The 16,555-nt window shown below is 40.3% G+C and overlaps 2 protein-coding genes across 3 annotated transcripts; both read left to right on the plus strand.

The window, feature by feature from the left end:
* Positions 1-1,235: 1,235 nt before the first annotated feature.
* Positions 1,236-7,737, plus strand: peds1 (plasmanylethanolamine desaturase 1). The gene is made up of 6 exons (XM_061057833.1): positions 1,236-1,513; positions 2,450-2,569; positions 2,698-2,789; positions 2,936-3,080; positions 3,203-3,415; positions 4,358-7,737. The coding sequence occupies exons 1-6, from the start codon at positions 1,378-1,380 to the stop codon at positions 4,477-4,479; spliced, it is 828 nt and encodes a 275-aa protein (XP_060913816.1). The 5' UTR covers positions 1,236-1,377; the 3' UTR covers positions 4,480-7,737.
* A 3,334-nt stretch (positions 7,738-11,071) lies between these two features.
* LOC132989898 (ubiquitin-conjugating enzyme E2 variant 1-like) lies at positions 11,072-15,083 on the plus strand. Of its 2 annotated transcripts, none has more exons than XM_061057834.1 (4): positions 11,072-11,120; positions 12,151-12,299; positions 12,775-12,900; positions 14,316-15,083. In XM_061057834.1, exons 1-4 carry the CDS (start codon positions 11,093-11,095, stop codon positions 14,460-14,462), a joined length of 450 nt encoding a protein of 149 aa, XP_060913817.1. In that variant the 5' UTR covers positions 11,072-11,092; the 3' UTR covers positions 14,463-15,083. The 2 variants fall into 2 exon arrangements, with proteins under 2 accessions (XP_060913817.1, XP_060913818.1); XM_061057835.1 differs by having other exon boundaries at positions 11,072-11,114.
* The last annotated feature ends 1,472 nt before the right edge of the window (positions 15,084-16,555 follow it).

The following is a 16,555-nucleotide window of genomic DNA, read 5'->3' on the forward strand; positions in this document are numbered from 1 at the left end:
TGGTTAGTTGTAAAATATATACATACATGAGCATCATAAATGCAGTGTATTTAGTAGCACAATGTTTACTTCATATGTAGTTTGGTGTAGAATGAAGCAAAAAGGAAATATTCAAGTCATGCACAAGTAGCCTATTTGTTTAAGTCTTAAAGGAAAATGCACTCAAACATTTGGGCCCCTGCAAACAGTATGCTATACAGTATTTAGATACAGGATCACATATTGTGTGAAATTCTTGTTGCACAAAATGTTTGCCAGTGTCTACTGGCTGAGCATTGCTTTAAAGTATTTAGGTCCCATTTATTTTCCCCATTTTTTGACAATTCATTTTTCTTACATGATCTACTCTATTCCATTTTTAGAGGAAGGTGAGATGACACTTTTCACTCCCACACACTCATTTGACAACACAACATAATTGATTGTTAAAAACCAGGAGGAGTGAACGGGGAAAGTCAACATGTAGTTTGCACTTTATCTACAGATGATGCAGCTCATACAAGGCTACGCCAGTTTATTTCAAAGGGAAAAAAAAAAACATTGAGAATTGCCTCCATTTTCAACAGCTATTTTAAATGCCCCAATTCCGACCAGGAGCAACATTAAACTAGGCCTCAGAGAGCCACCTGAAAGCTCAAAAATATTAACGAAATTTAACACCCAGCAACTCGATAGTACCAACTGTTGCAACAAATGGCAGTAAGGAGATTTTGGTAAATGCTCGAGTCAACTCTAATTCTCTAATTCTTCATTATTTTAAGAAGTGTCAGGTATAGATGTAGGCTCTACAAGTGAGGGACACGGTGAAAAAGTAAAGGAGAATCATAAGTACTGTTGACTGACTCAGAAACGATAGTTAACTTAACTGAATAAAAAGTTAACACTCGTGAATTGGACCAGGGGAGAAAGTCTTATTGTGGCCTTCTCTTTTTTTTAAAAAGTATATAACTTCACTTAACATTTTCACAGTGTAGCTGTTTACACCTCACCTGACAGTAAAGGTGTTCAGGCTCTTGTTTTAGCTGCAGCATCTCAAATCTGACAGGTAACAGATGTCGCCGTAACACCTGCTTTGTCGTGTCCCGTATTACAAGACAGATCTGCTCCACATCCAGCAGAGGGCTCAGATCATCAGAGTGTGGACACACACAGGACGGGTGGGGTCAGGAAATGCGGTTCCTCTAACATCGCCTCTCCCATTGGACACTCGGCAGTCTGTGGAACATTTTCTTTCCCCGGCGATTGGCTGCTGCGCTCATCGACTCGGACGCGATTGGCTGAAAACAGTGCGCTTGTCTGTGGGCTGAGAAGTTGACGACTCCGTTGGTTCCTCACTGCGAGCACAGAAATTGAAGGGGCTGGGCCCACAGCGGAGAAATGGCGAGAATGGTGAACGAGAACGGCTGTGGAGGGGAAACCCAGAGCCCGGAGCCACAGGGACCAGGCCGGGGTGCCGTGAGATGGGGTCCGCAACACGCCGGGGCCCGAGAATTGGCCAATTTATACTCACCAGGTGAGCCGATACCACTCAGTAGCGTCCTTCTTATGGGCTTGTTCACCCGGTTCAAGTATCCACGAGTGGCGTGACATAACGACAGGCTTTGCGTACCGCGTATTAGTTGCCAAGTAACAAACGAAAGAGTCTATAGGCTACACGTCGGTGTATCTTTAACTGCGACTGTTTAATGACACAGAACAATCAGCCACAGTTCTGCGTTTGCCACAGTCGCACTTTTGTTGTTGCACAATGGGAATCATGTGAGATTGGTAGAATTGGTGTTGGAGTGGCTGCTGTCCTTTGACATTTCGAGCATCAGGCAGATGTTGGAAGAATTCACTGCCTCTGCTTTAGGCTCAGAAGCCTCATTTGGCCATAGAGCTGCTGCTGCTGACCTTTCATAACAGTCAGCCGAAGCTCTCTGCTACTCAAAGAGCCATATCACAAGAAAGTAGCCTAATGGTGTGGAGATAGTTTTGATCTCTGATGAAAGTACTCCCACACTCGTTCATGTGGTATAGATTTGAATGCAAAGAGTAAATCTTCACGCCCATTGTACAAATACTAAATGTCTACTGAGCTCCTTAAACTTGTGGAGGATCATACTTTGGCGGCTTTAACTATTTAAACATAAAGCTCGTGCCTCACGTAGACTTTTGGTTCAACAGTAAAGTTCGTCTTCTCTCAGTTGTCATTTGGTGACGGCAGGTATTTCAAGCCAAGCTGCCCGCAGGTCACGTAACAAGCAAAGTGCAGAGGAACGCTGCATTGCTGACTGTCTGTGTTGTGAAGAAAGCATCTGATAGTAAATTCTGCTGACAAGTGAACTGAACTTCGGTCATCTCAGTTTGAAATGTTTGATCATCAAGTTCATCTTTATGACTGATAATCGTATCAGAAAAATGTCAGACAAACAAAATCATACTAATAAATTGTCTTTTTTTTTTTAAGGCAAAAGATGTCAAGAATGGTTGAGCGTTATCCTCTGCTTTTCTCTCATGGCCTTCAATTTCATTCACCTACTTGCCAATTTCCATCTGGGACACTTGTGGTACATCTTGTTGAGCATTGGTGAGTACTGACAGGCGGATTATATAATGTTCTGATGCTGCATCATCACCAGTTCTGTTGTTTTTCAGAGCGGCTAGTCGGAAAACAAGAGTTGCTTGTTCCTTCATTTCTTTTTCTCTCATCCTTAGTGGCAGGAATTCTGACCGCAGACTTTGCGTCTGGACTTGTGCACTGGGGGGCTGACACATGGGGATCGGTGGATCTGCCCGTCTTCGGAAAGGTAACGCAACCTCGAGTTGTTTTTTTTTCTCTAAACTTTAATCTGTTGTTTGTAGTGTAAATGTTCTACAACATTTCCCCGTGTTTACAGTGTGCTTTCTTCCTTGTTTTTCCCCTTCTATTCGGATGGTCTGATCCGTCCTGCAGGCTTTTATACGACCATTTCGAGAGCACCACATCGACCCCACAGCCATCACCCGTCACGATTTCATCGAAACCAATGGTGACAACTGCATGCTGACCATAGTCCCTCTAGCAAACATGGCCTTCAACTTCCTCACCCTCTCCCCTGGTGAGTTTTCACTCGACAAACCAAGCCTGACATTTTATTCTACTTGAAAACTCCCTGTCCTTTCCTCATCTTTTACTTCAAAACGACGATGCATAACAGCTGTTTGTGTCTCCTTTGTGCAGCGGAGATATATCAACTCTACCCCCTGTACTGCTACTTGTTTGCACTCGCCATCTTTGTGACGCTCACCAACCAGATTCACAAGTGGTCTCATACGTACTTCGGCCTGCCTCGCTGGGTGACGTTCCTGCAGGACTGTCACATCATTCTTCCCCGCAAGCACCACCGCATCCACCACGTCTCCCCCCACGAGACGTACTTCTGCATCACTACAGGTTTGTCTGTTTTATTTAAAATCATGTGGATTATTAAAAAAAACTATTTCTTGGGCGCAGTGTTTCATTCCAGTCCGAAGTCCCCCCCCCCCCACTACCACTTCACCATAAATCTCAGCTTGTCTGTGATTTAAGGTGGTATAGTTTAGTGTTTTCAGATGCAGACTCTAAACAAGGCGGTAAAAGAAAATCCCCAGAATGCTTTGCATACTGCGGCAGTGTGGGGAAATAATCATGTTCACATTTTATAACCAAGTTTTCTTTTGAAATATGTTCTTACTTTAACTCTGAATATTCCAATTGAGGTGTGAAGTGTCTTAATAAGGTGAGACCTGGCTAAACAAACAAAACTTAAAAAAAACCAAACAACAACAGGAGTACACAGTTAGAAAAAGCCATCAAAGGTTAAACGAGCTGAGTTCAGAAACAGGCGAGTGCATTCTGTGTTCAAGTGATCCTCAATCCTGACTCTATAATCTTCCATGCTGATCAAACAATCCAGTTTGAGCTGGCTTTGTTGCTCAAACCAAAATGTGGGAGCATAAAGTTGCAGAGTGAAAAAAAAAAAGTGGGTTTGAAGAAAGCCGTCCATTCATTGTATGAATGATGGAGGGATGTAGGGAAGTGGAAGTTCAAGTTTGATGAAGATGCCGAGGAATGTGTAATTGGGTTGTTGTTACTTTTTTATAATTTTGCTTTTCTTTGGTGCAACATGAGCACAAAATTTCAACAAAAAAAGCAAAAATAAATCCTCCAAGTGATTTTTTTTCCCCCTCTGAGGTTTTGGTTTTAACTCCTTACCCTTGTACCTGGTTCCAAAGGGAGCCTATCCAGTCTGAAACTAGGGTCCGAGCAAAGGGCACACATTGAGATTGAGCTGAAATCTTTCCGTTTATTGCATGAAGGTTGGGCAGATTGTCACTGAGCTTTTTCTTCCCGCAGGATGGCTGAACTACCCTCTGGAGAAGCTGGGTTTCTGGAGGAACCTGGAGGATCTGATCCAGAGCGTGACGGGAGAGAAGCCTCGAGCAGACGACCTGAAATGGGCTCAGAAAGTCAAGTAACGCTGCAGGCTGACTGCACCCTACCTCAGAAGATGCTGGCTCCGTCCAGACTTCTCATCCCCCCCTTTTTTTTTTTTTGCCTCACTTAAACTTTAATCCATAAAACAAAAAAAACAACTAACAAACAGTTTCCGATGCCATAGCTTTAAGTCTTGCACATTTTGTCTGTCAAGAGGAGGGCTCTCTTAATGGAATATTCTTCATCACTCACGGAGATCATTATTTCAAAATGCAATATATCCTAAACTCGTTGTGTATGTCACTTATCAAATTTTTTTAACAGTGACTTAAAGATGCTTTTTGCAAAGAAGGTGTCTGACACACGGTTGAAAATATCTTTCAGAGGAGATAAAACGATTCTCTCAGTTGTCAAAAAAAAAAAAAAATCTGGGAGGAAGAGTTCTTGAAAGAGTGAACGCTCACTTTTTTTTGTCACCTGCAGAGACACAACTGTTCGTTTGGAGTGGATAAATCACAGTATTTTTTAGCACTTTCTTTTCTCTGGATCACTCTTTGAGTGTTTAATCACCAGTCCATGTTTCAAGTCAAAAAGGTGATTTGGTCCCGTGGTAATTTGCAGGGCTGAGGTGATGTTTGGATGCTTTACCAATGTTTATAGCTAAAGAACAAACTGCTTAAGAAATGTTACATTTTTTATCCTTGCACATTTGGGACTGTTAAAAATGGGCAGTGATTAGAAATATGTTAATCAATCTTTTATTTAAAAAGTCGAATAGCAATAGCCAGTAATTCACATCAATAAGACAGAGCCATGTTTACCAGTTAAAGTCAAACTGCAGATACACTGCAAGAGTCGATACAAAACTTTCTCCTTCTCTATCTTTTGGATTGGAGTTTATTTATCATTTTGAGGCTATTTAATTTGATCGGAGAAAAGTCACATTGAAATGTAACTGCAGTCAGAGTTGAATTGAAAATCTCGACAGATACACAAACAGTGGTCTCGTTCTGCCGAGCCAATCCGGCCCTGCTAAGCTTTCTCCTCACATGCTGACCACGTGTCCTCTGAAGAGCACGTTCGGTTTATATTTGACAGACGGTTTTGTGAGAACGGGGCACGTTCACTTTTGTCAAGCTGCCTTACACACCACAGATGCAGTAATGGTGTCTCTGTTTTCTTTGTTGTTGTTTTGCCGTTTTGTCTTTTGCAGCACTTGTGTGTCTTTGCAACAGTTATTCTGTCTTTTATAGGATGTGTGTCTCAGTCGATCAGACGCAGATATTCCAAAGTTGTGCCAACTGTTTGTAGCCTTGATATCACTCGTCACATCCTGCTTTTCTTTTGTATCGTGGGTAGGAAGCGTCGGCTCGAGAGTCTTAACATTTTTCGCGTGTGTAATGTTGCCACTGTGTACCGTCTTGGTAACCATGACAAGTTGAACTCGGTGATGTTACAAGGGCTTTGGTGAAGACTGACTAACCTGGAACAGATGAGATTATGTGATTGTTTTATGTTTAGCTCTTTGTGGTTTGTAAATGTAATGTACAGTCAATAACTATGCAGTGTATTAAGAGGCCCTTAACTCTACGTCTTAATCATCTGATTAGGTTGAAATGCCTTTCTTTTTCTCATTGTTTAAACATGTTGGGAAAGGTGGACAACTGGAGATGAAAAACGTAGCTTTTTTTAAAAAAAAAATGAACTGCATGACAAATTTACTTTACTGAGTAAGATGTCACTTACACAAACTAAAGGATGCATGCATACCGCATGTCGGCTTGTGCAAAGACATTTTATTGGGTCACCTGCTTTCCTGTAATTGGTCTCAAAAAATGACCCTGAATCTTCACCAAATGGTTCCAAGTTTGAACTGTCATCTTCATTCTGAGGACATCCTACAGCTGCAGGGTTTTCAGAATTGAATTGGAGATGGTGACCTTGTGTCGATCAGGCCAAATCAACAAGCTTCTGCTGTTATATTCAAAGTGAACAATTTTGATTTTTAAGCCAAAATAGTTTTTTTCTTTTATGTATGTATGTGTGTGTGTATTCCAGATATTGAATCCTTCATACTTGATTATACAATGATTCACCATAGGTCAGCAGCAGAAGTACACTGCAGATTGCTTAGTGCCCTTAGAGTATTGTGAGGGGCGGTGACGTGCGTGTAAGGTAGTGCAATACATGCGACTGCATCATAGTTTAAAGTATCAGGCAGATGTTGTTTGGGCACCGCTAACTGCAATCAGTAGACACATTTGAACCTTGATTGACAACTTGTCTCCTAAAGAAGACATTTTGCTTTGGCTCTAATGGATGTTCCAGTGCTTCAGCTAATAGCTTTTTTTAAATAATAAGATAAGAATAATGTTTTTAAGACATTTTCACTGCTTTAAAATAAGACAATAGTTTATTATAATGTTAGAAATACTAGACAAGACATCATATAATCAGATAATTAGTTTTAAGACTGAAAACTTTTGAAAATGAATTTGTGGGAGTGACTGTAGAGCCCATGTATGAAATACTGTGTGCTCTCAGAAAGACTTGTAATGATAGTTGAAGTCTGGCTGTAAGGACAGATCTGACCTGCTTTCACGTTTTCTTTCTTATTGTTTTCAGATGATCTCAGGATTCTTGTTGGAGTAATTCATGTCGTTTAAAAATGAATTTGTTAAAAATCAGAATCAAATCAAAGAATCAAATTCTGTTGGCCAAAGACTGATTTTAAAATCACTGTAGATTCTACTGCAGCCATTTATCATGACTACAGTTAACTCTGCCTCCTCTTTTCGAGGTAGAATTTGTGATTAAGCCGAGGGGTTCGTTTTTTTTTTTTTTTTTCATGCTTAGAGACGATGGGTTTTCATCGGTGGAATTGAAGGGTATTTTGCGACCGTGTGTGTTTGTGAAAGCAAGTGAACTTGTTGGTAAGTGGTGAGGGCAGATTGTCGTCCGTTTTGTTTGACATGCTTTGTTGAAAACACTTTTGTAATTATCTTTGGATTTATGAATTTAATTGCCTTATCCTCCCCCCATTAATGTTCTGTAAATCTTACCAGCGATATGGGTAAGACAACTTATTAACCGACTTTAAATTGACCATCACATGCCTCATACTTCTTCACAGGCAGGACTCAAGTGGATGTTGCTGTTGGTTAAGGAAGCAGGTGGTGATGGAGTTTTGGATATCAGAATAACGCCTTGATGCCTTTTTGTTGTCTTCAATTTGGGAGACTTACAATGTATATATTAAACTGTATTTATAACTAAACTAAATAAACTGTTGATACTTACTCTACTTGTGTTCTCTCATAATTGTCTTTCTTGGCTTTAGTTTAAAGATGTTTAAGTGTTATAATCAGGATGCACATTCTTCCTTTAGTTACGGTCTTCATGTTTTGCCTGTATGGGCTAATCTGGGCTTCCACTGTTTAAATCAGAGGATAAAAATGTGCCTTTCAAGGATGACCTTTTGACAAGTCCCAGTAAGGAAAGCCCTACGGTTGCCACCTTCCAAGCAGAAAAATAAAGGACACCCACAGCGGGGTGCAACTCAGTAGGGGCCTGACCACCACTGGCCCAACGGTGGGGTGCGGCAACAGTTGTGGTGAACCATGATTTAAAACGTTGTTTTAATGAAGTATTAAGAGTAATACTTAAAAGTGATTTATTAACACTTTTTTTTATCCGTAAAAATGTACAAACACAAACTTCAGTGTCAAGGCAGATACAGTAATGTATGCACAATGAAATGCACCTAACAGGACTTCAGCAGATGCTTTATAGCCTACTAGCTAGGCCTATTTAATTATAACTTAACTTAAACTTCAAATAAAGTTATTAACTTAACATTAATTCATTAACAGAGTATTATTGAAGTGTTTTTTGACACTGCTGTAACATAGAGGGGAGCAGTAAGATGAGATTTTTATTTAAATAAACAGTACAGATTTAATAGTATTTTTATTCATTTATTCTGTCTGTCGTTTTTGTTGTTTTCTCATGAAATCATGAATGATACTATTAATATGGTTTGCAATAGGGTGGCAACCCCAGAAAGCCCAGGTGTAATTACAAAGAAAAATTGGTAAACAAAGTTAGATTAAATTTCTCCATAACAATAATCTTCTTACTACTTTAACAAGTCAAAATACATGAACTTCAAATGCAGCTGCCTTCAGCCGCCTGGCCCCCTTTCTGTGTTTTTCGTCACTTTTGCAGATTTAAACCAATTGCAGTATATGATTTAAACATTTCAGACATTTTCTACTCATGTCCTTCATAACAATCACATTTCACTCCCAAATTCTGAATTTAAATTTGTATTTTTTTGCTCATCATTCGGTTTCTTTCACTCCAGCTTTTAAATAGTTTCCTTGGTCCAGACAGAGGACTAATCTGCCCTACAAAGACCTTAACTCGCCAGAGAAAAATGACTTTTAAGTCTTTTTGTTGTCCAGCCAAATGAGTTGCAGGCAGAATATTGGAAATGTGGCAATTCTTTGTCTTTTTAATCACGTTATTAATGTTCATGCAAATATTTAGCTCAAACATGACCTTTGACCCTTATTTGGAAGTTAAGGTACTCTGCCTTTGCATTGCCTGTACAATAATACGGGGCATTAACTTCCATTTGTTACTGTATTTCACTTGGTTTGCATGGTTAAAATAACACAACCAACACTATTTCTTTGCTACACTTTAGTCAAGCTGCTGTGTGTGTCAGAAGTGCTTCATGACAGATATTAAAACAAAGACAGAAGACCTTAACTCCACTGCAGTGAAACAGTAACTTCACTTTGATCCACAGTAAAACAAAGACTTTAACTCAGTTTGAGCAAGTGAAGTTACTGGACTCTGCCTTGGTTTCTCGAGGGCTTTTGGAAGTTAAGGCAAATACAACCTACTATTTTCTAAAAAAAAAAACTAAAAAAACACAATTGACTCAAGATATCTGTCCACATCAGGGGTGGGCAACTGGCGGCCCTGGGGCCACATGCAGCCCCCATCAACCCTCAACGTGGCCCTCAGGTCAATTTTGACATATCAATTAATTGGAAACATGAAGAAAAGATGACAAAATCTGCCATGAAATCATGAAAACCAGAAATATGTCCATAATAATATTTGATCACTGGTAAATGTTGAGTTAAATTTGAGACATAATTGACTGTAATCGTTTTTGTATTCTACAATTTGGCCCCCTGGCAGTGAGAATTAAATGAATGTGGCTTCTTGCTGTGACCAAAGTTGCCCATCCCTGCTCCACATAATAAAGCACATCTGTAATATTAAAAACGTTAACAATTAAAAACGTTAATGTTTAGACAGGCTTATGGGTAATCAGGTCCACCCAGTGTATACCTACTCGTCTATGTTTTATTGTTCCTGGTTATAGCACATTTTATAATGTTGTCCATGACGTACTCATTCTTTCTTTTTCTTCTTTCATTGTATGTTTGCTGTTTTTTGTGTTTTATGTTGATGTAAAGCACTTTGTGACCTTTGTCTTGCGAAAAGCGCTACATAAATAAACTTTATTATTATTATACAAACTAAAAAAATACAAACAAAAAAAACAACAACTACAAATCCCACTGTTGCATCCACCAAAGTGCTCTGTGGATGGAAAGTATAGCAGCAACTTGAGTTACGAGAACATCAAATCGACTGAAGAGACAGCACACAATGTGTACGAGTCTGTATAGCAATCTGAGTTTCCGCTGGTCCTGGGTCAGAAAACAGTCCTAAAGCAACAGTAATAGTTAGCAGAGAACAAAAACAAACAAACAAACAAACAGCATCACCACCTCATGCTACACACTGTGTGTTTCTTTAATAACTCTTTCCAGTGTAGTTACTGTGTAATTTTCCATTATTGTATTTTTTTTATTTAACTGATGTAAATATGTTTGATATTTTTAATAATTATATTCCCGTCTCCTGTTTTCTGGAGCTGCTGTAATGCACAAATTTCCCCCACGGGGATCAATAAAGTTTATCTTTATCTTTATCTCTATCTCAATCTTTATCTTTATCTCTATCTCTATATTTATCTCTATCTCTATCTTTATATTTATCTTTATCTCTATCTCTATATTTATCTCTATCTTTATCTCTATCTCAATCTTTATCTCTATATTTATCTCTATATTTATCTCTATCTCTATATTTATCTCTATCTCTATCTCAATCTTTATCTCTATCTATATCTCTATATTTATCTCTATCTCTATCTTTATCTCTATATTTATCTTTATCTCTATATTTATATTTATCTTTATCTCTATATTTATCGTTATCATTATATTTATCTTAATCTCTATCTCTATATTTATCTTAATCTCTATCTCTATATCTATATTTATCTCTATCTCTATATTTATCTTAATCTCTATCTCTATATTTATCTCTATCTCTATATTTATCTTAATCTCTATCTCTATATTTATCTTTATTCGTTATCTTTATTCTTTATCTCTATCTCTATATTTATCTTTATTCTTTATATTTATTTTTATCTTTATCTTTAAACAAACAAACAAACAAACAAACAAAGGCAACAGCAGCTCCGCGTCTCGGTCACGCGCACGCACCGCTGACCACAATGGCAAAGCCACATGCACATGCCCGCTGTGTAGCGACAAGATGGCGGTCGCCGCCGGATCAGGTAAATGTAAGAGAAATCAATCACCATAATAAGCTATACTTAAACGATCGGCTTAATTAATTCAAATCGTGTAGTTAACAAGTTGAATAACTGCGCTGTTTATTAACTGGATCACTTTCTTTATGGAAACATCAAAGCTAACGGAAAGCTTCAGTCAATGAATAGGCAGCGACACCGTTAGCTTAGCTTATGACAAGTTAGATCCACGACATGCTGTTATTATTATTACTGCCGTTAACGGGACTTCAGGTTCCGTTACATCAGAATAAACATCCAGATACAGTAATCTGCTTATTAAAGAAAGTGTAACTCGCTGGTTTGTATTTAATACCGTCATTTAGCTTCGTTTAGCTCGGTGATCGGAGCACCACCACCCAACCATGAAAAGACCCTGATGATTTATTTAAGATGTTCTCCTTAAAGAAACCCGTTTTTACAAACTGCTCAGCTGGATTAAGACTCAATCTAACCATCCTGAAATCATCAGTTCATTTTAACCAGTCTGCCATCCACGATGACGTGCGTTTTCTGACACTTCTCCTTAAATCATGTGAAAAACATACATGTTGAGTTTCAGTGAATAGATGTGCAGGAGAGTGAGCCTGCAGCCTGCAGCCTGCAGCACATCACTGTGTGACTTGTGATTTGCGTGGATCAGTTAACGGGACCTGCACAATCTATATGTGAGTGCACAGGCCACACGATGCAGCACAGTCCAGATGATGTTAATAACATCCACCACAGATCTCAGGCTGCTCAAAGCCGGCCAATCAAGGCATTCCTTATGTCCCTGCCACACAGTGTGAGTCATGCCATGACCTTTCATATTGCAAGTCATTGCTCAGGCACACGCCCTTGCATAGTAACTGGCTTATTATCGTAATTGCATACAGGGTTTTTTTTTTTGTTGGGTTGCAACGGTGCACGTGTAACAGCCTAACAGTCTGACTTTGTCTTGTGTGTGTGTGTGTGTGTGTGTGTGTGTGTGTGTGTGTGTGTGTGTGTGTGTGTGTGTGTGTGTGTGTTCACAAAACAGGCGTTAAAGTTCCCCGCAATTTCCGGCTCCTGGAAGAGCTGGAGGAAGGCCAGAAAGGTGTTGGAGATGGAACGGTCAGCTGGGGCCTGGAGGATGACGAGGACATGACCTTAACACGGTGGAGAGGAGTGATCCTCGGCCCCCCGAGGGTGAGGGACGCACTCATTTGAACTTCTTTCATGTGAAATATTGAATTTGTTATCAGGAGGTTAAAAGCCGGCCGTGTCTACGCGTCACAGACGCACGGGCCGAGAAAAGTCACATCCACAGAGAGACGCGAAGGAGAGTGTCACGAGTGACGCTCGCGATCGCTGTGAAAGTGAAATCAAGGCAGCGACAGGAAGCAACAGGTTACGCATCACAGGGCACAGTTCTCGGAAAGAGAGAGAAGATCAAGATGGAGGCTTTCAACTGTGTGCGGAGACACACACGAGAATAACTCCAAGAATGATCTCCTGGGCCTGAATGAGGACAGATTTGTTTTTTAACCTTCAGGTCATGCATCGCTTGTGTTCTCCGCCACCGTAATAAAGTTGCCGACATCGATTGTAATCTGCTGCTTTGTTGATGTTTAAGCGTGCCGTCCAATCACCTCTTCTCTTAACTGCCCGTCTCTGTCCACAGACGAGCTATGAAAACAGGATGTACAATCTGAAGGTTGAATGTGGGCCAGAGTACCCAGATTCACCGCCGTTTGTCAAATTTGTGACAAAGATCAACTTGAATGGCGTGCACACCTCCAACGGTGTGGTATGTACATCTTCCAAACTTCTTCTTATTATTACAGCTTTGTTAGGCAGAGTTCGGATGTCTCAGCTGGAAGCAGGGAGTCGATTTTAATGCCCTTCGTCCTGAATGCATGCAGTCGGACAAGGAACAGCATCTGGCTCGTTTAAGTTGTAACCGACCCAAACCCGAAATGAATTACTTATGACTTAAGACCGTTTACAGACATTTTCATATTGCAGACTCATCAGTGCAAACAGCTAGTTGTTCTGTGATTGAATGCTTGAATCCTCTAACAAATGATCCAAACGTTACATTAATGTTTGAAGAAAATTTGCATATGCCGCAAGTCATCTACGTCTAGATCTTCATGTCGGCTCTTTTTGGCTGCTTTCCAGTTTCAGTTCAGTCCAAATGTCATTTTTCTTTTCTAAAACATGAGGTAGTACGACTGCTTGTTTTGAACCTGAACACACTGAGCGTACATAGACCCGACGCAAAGTGTAGCATATCTGTTATTCTGCAAATTAGGAGCATCAGTAGTTTATCCGTTTATTGACAGAAACATAATAAAAAATGCTTTGATCAACATCAAATCATCAAATTCTGAGAAAAGAAAATCAGAACATCTAATGATAAAAGAGTAAACCTCTTTTAAAGTCTTACAGTGTTTCACTCCTGGATCATCCAAAACACAAAATCCACTTTAAACAAAACACGTCTTTGTGATCCTTTTTTTTTTTTTAAATCTTAAAATCTGCCATGGCATAATATTTGTGTCCCAAATGGATATCGCACACATTGTGTTACAGTGTTGAGGAAGTGCGAGAGTCACAACGAAGTAGACAAACAGCAAGAGCTTCACATACAACATCTCAGCCGTGCGCACACACACACACACACACACACACACACACACACACACACACACACACACACACACACACACACACACACACACACACACACACACACACACACACACACACACACACACACACACACACACACAGTGCTGCTCCTCCTTTCCGTTTCTGACATTTTACAGTGACACAGTTTTGCTGTTGCACCTCTTATTATTTCTGCGTCTGATGCAGACAAAGCAGCCGAGAAGAGTTCACCCCAGCAGGACGCCTCCATGTGTTTTACATTGCGGATTAAGGTGTAACAGGGGCGTAAATATCCAGCCTTGAATTGGCAATGTAAACGGAGCAATTGATAATTTTTACATCTTTTTTGAACCTCTAATAGATCAAACAGTCAATACATTGAAATAAAACGGCAGGGTAATCAATAGTGAAAATAATGACAAGTTTTAATCCTAAGAGATGTCCCCAGTGGTCCCACCAGACTTGTACCATCAGAAATACATCATCATCTAGAGAAGTCCATGTGCAACGTCACCTCCATCCTTACTTAACTTGCTTCCTGTCGTGCAGGTTGACATGCATGCGGTGACTGCACTGGCCAAGTGGCAGAACTCCTACAGTATCCAGATGGTGCTGCTGGAGCTGCGACGGCTCATGACCTGCAAGGAAAACATGAAGCTTCCTCAGCCACCTGAGGGCCAGATCTACTCCAACTGAGCCCCTGCTACTTTTGCCTCCATGTTTTTCTCTTCCTCCCTCCCTCCCTCCCTCCCTCCCCCTAAACTCTTCTGTTTTGCTTCCATCCCCTCTGTCCCCTATCCTGCGCCATGTGACATTCCACCTCCTGCAGACACTTTGGCTGAGCACACACACACACACACACACACACACACACACACACACACACACACACATATACACACACACACTGCAGAAGACTTAGTATACAAAAACAAACACATGCACACAAACACACACACACACACACACACACACACACACACACACACACACACACACACACACACACACACACTGCAGAAGACTAAGTATATAAAAACAGAAACATGCACACACACGCGCACATATATCTGCAAACACACTTTATTGAGAATTCATGAAAGTCATTCCAGGCACTGGCCCCCCCTCCCCCTCCCCCTGCCCCTCCCCCCTCCCATCACTGGAGCTCTGGGTGGACTTTATGTGACGAGGCAGGCGGAGTCCTCGGTCCACACCAGATCTGATCATTCGAATACTGTACATGTTACTAATCTTTTTTTATTATTATTTGTTAAAAATGCAGATTGTACAATAACATAAATAATCTTATTGAGTGTACCTCTTTGTGTGTGTTCTCTTTTTGTCACATTGAAAACGGGTGTGGTTGCCGTTAGTGATAAAGACAGCCCTCATATTTGAAGGTGTACATATGAAACCACAAACCAAGAACATTTAACAAATGATTAAAGTACGTCTCATGGACAGATATCTAAGGAAATATTTTGATGATGTCAGCTCACAAAAAAAAAAAAAATGAAGCAGCCTTGTGGTTAACTCTTTTGCTGATCAGGAAGTGATCACCATAGTCACACAGCTTTTTTTCTCTTCTGTATAAAGTGAACACTACGTGCAGTATCTCTTATCTGATCTGAATGTGCTTAGTAGCACAGAAAGCAAATCCACAGTAGATCTGCAGAAGTCCCATGATCAAATCTAGGCGTGAAGTCAAGCTACCTCTTTTGGGGCCTGAGTAACGTCAGAGCCGTTATCTGACTCGTGAAGCTCTCGATGCTGCTTCATGTGGTCGTTTGTTTGACGTTCTCCACTTCGTTCATACATCTAAGTTCATGCGTTTGTGTCCATGTAGATCACTGCGTGTCGGTGCTGATGGGCTGCAGGCAAACACAAATGATATCCAGAGCATTGCAGCAGAAGCAGCTTTCCTTCTGTAAGGTGTTTATTTATGTGACTCCTACTTTCAAACAACCAGCAGATTCAACAGAAAACACTTCTAGAGGCTCATTAAAGACACACTTAAAACATTTTGGGGAAATATCTTTTTCACTTTCTTGTCCAGAGTACAATGAGAAGATTGATACCTTCATTATAATAGTTATGAAGCTTATTATTATTATGACATCATTATTTAGATTTCCTTATCTCTGCCCTTTGTAACGCACCTTATGACTCAATATTAACATGTGCAACATTAAAAAACATTGTATGAAAACTGCAGAGTTACTGATGTGAGATAATGTACAGTCTCATTAGAGATGTACTTACAGGTGTAGGTCCACAGAAGAGAAAACCAGTTAGGTGGTGTGGGGACAAATACAGGGGAGGACAAACGTTTATTCAATACTTGCTACGCCTCAAGTTAAATCCAGAGTAATCGCTGATCTGAGAACTATTGTTTGCTAGAAAAAACATGTACGAGCATTTAAGGACATTTAAACACTGACCTAAAATGAGCATGAATAACACCAACTAGTCCAAGGTAAACAAAATATGTTGGATTTTATTACATTTGCAGACATATACAGAAGCACAGGTGTTAGTAATACTTTAGTAATCATGCATTCAGTTTACATTTGCCAGTTGTTGACCTCAGTGTTGCCTTACTGGAGCTGCTTGTCAACAGGCAAAGGGTCCCGGGGCCAGTAGGGGGCCCCAGAGGGCTGACGAACTTGAAACCACAACAGCAGCACCAAAATGTGAACATTTTGCAACGACAGTAGGACACTGCCCTAATGGGGCCCCATCTGACTGGTTGGAGGGCCTCCCAATTGATTTTTGTTTTTCCCCCTAAG

The sequence above is a fragment of the Labrus mixtus genome, chromosome 15 (assembly GCF_963584025.1).
Source record: "Labrus mixtus chromosome 15, fLabMix1.1, whole genome shotgun sequence".
Lineage (NCBI taxonomy): Eukaryota > Metazoa > Chordata > Actinopteri > Labriformes > Labridae > Labrus > Labrus mixtus.

What these genes read in the sequence shown, in the direction of transcription:
- LOC132989898 (XM_061057834.1), top strand. Translation starts at nt 11,093, where the DNA reads ATGGCGGTCGCCGCCGGATCAGGTAAAT. An exon ending in TGATCCTCGGCCCCCCGAGG is followed by an intron (nt 12,300 to 12,774) that starts GTGAGGGACGCA and finishes CTCTGTCCACAG; the next exon opens with ACGAGCTATGAAAACAGGAT. An exon ending in TGCACACCTCCAACGGTGTG is followed by an intron (nt 12,901 to 14,315) that starts GTATGTACATCT and finishes CCTGTCGTGCAG; the next exon opens with GTTGACATGCATGCGGTGAC.
- peds1 (XM_061057833.1), top strand. Translation starts at nt 1,378, where the DNA reads ATGGCGAGAATGGTGAACGAGAACGGCTGTGGAGGGGAAACCCAGAGC. An exon ending in GGCCAATTTATACTCACCAG is followed by an intron (nt 1,514 to 2,449) that starts GTGAGCCGATAC and finishes TTTTTTTTTAAG; the next exon opens with GCAAAAGATGTCAAGAATGG. An exon ending in GTACTTCTGCATCACTACAG is followed by an intron (nt 3,416 to 4,357) that starts GTTTGTCTGTTT and finishes TTCTTCCCGCAG; the next exon opens with GATGGCTGAACTACCCTCTG.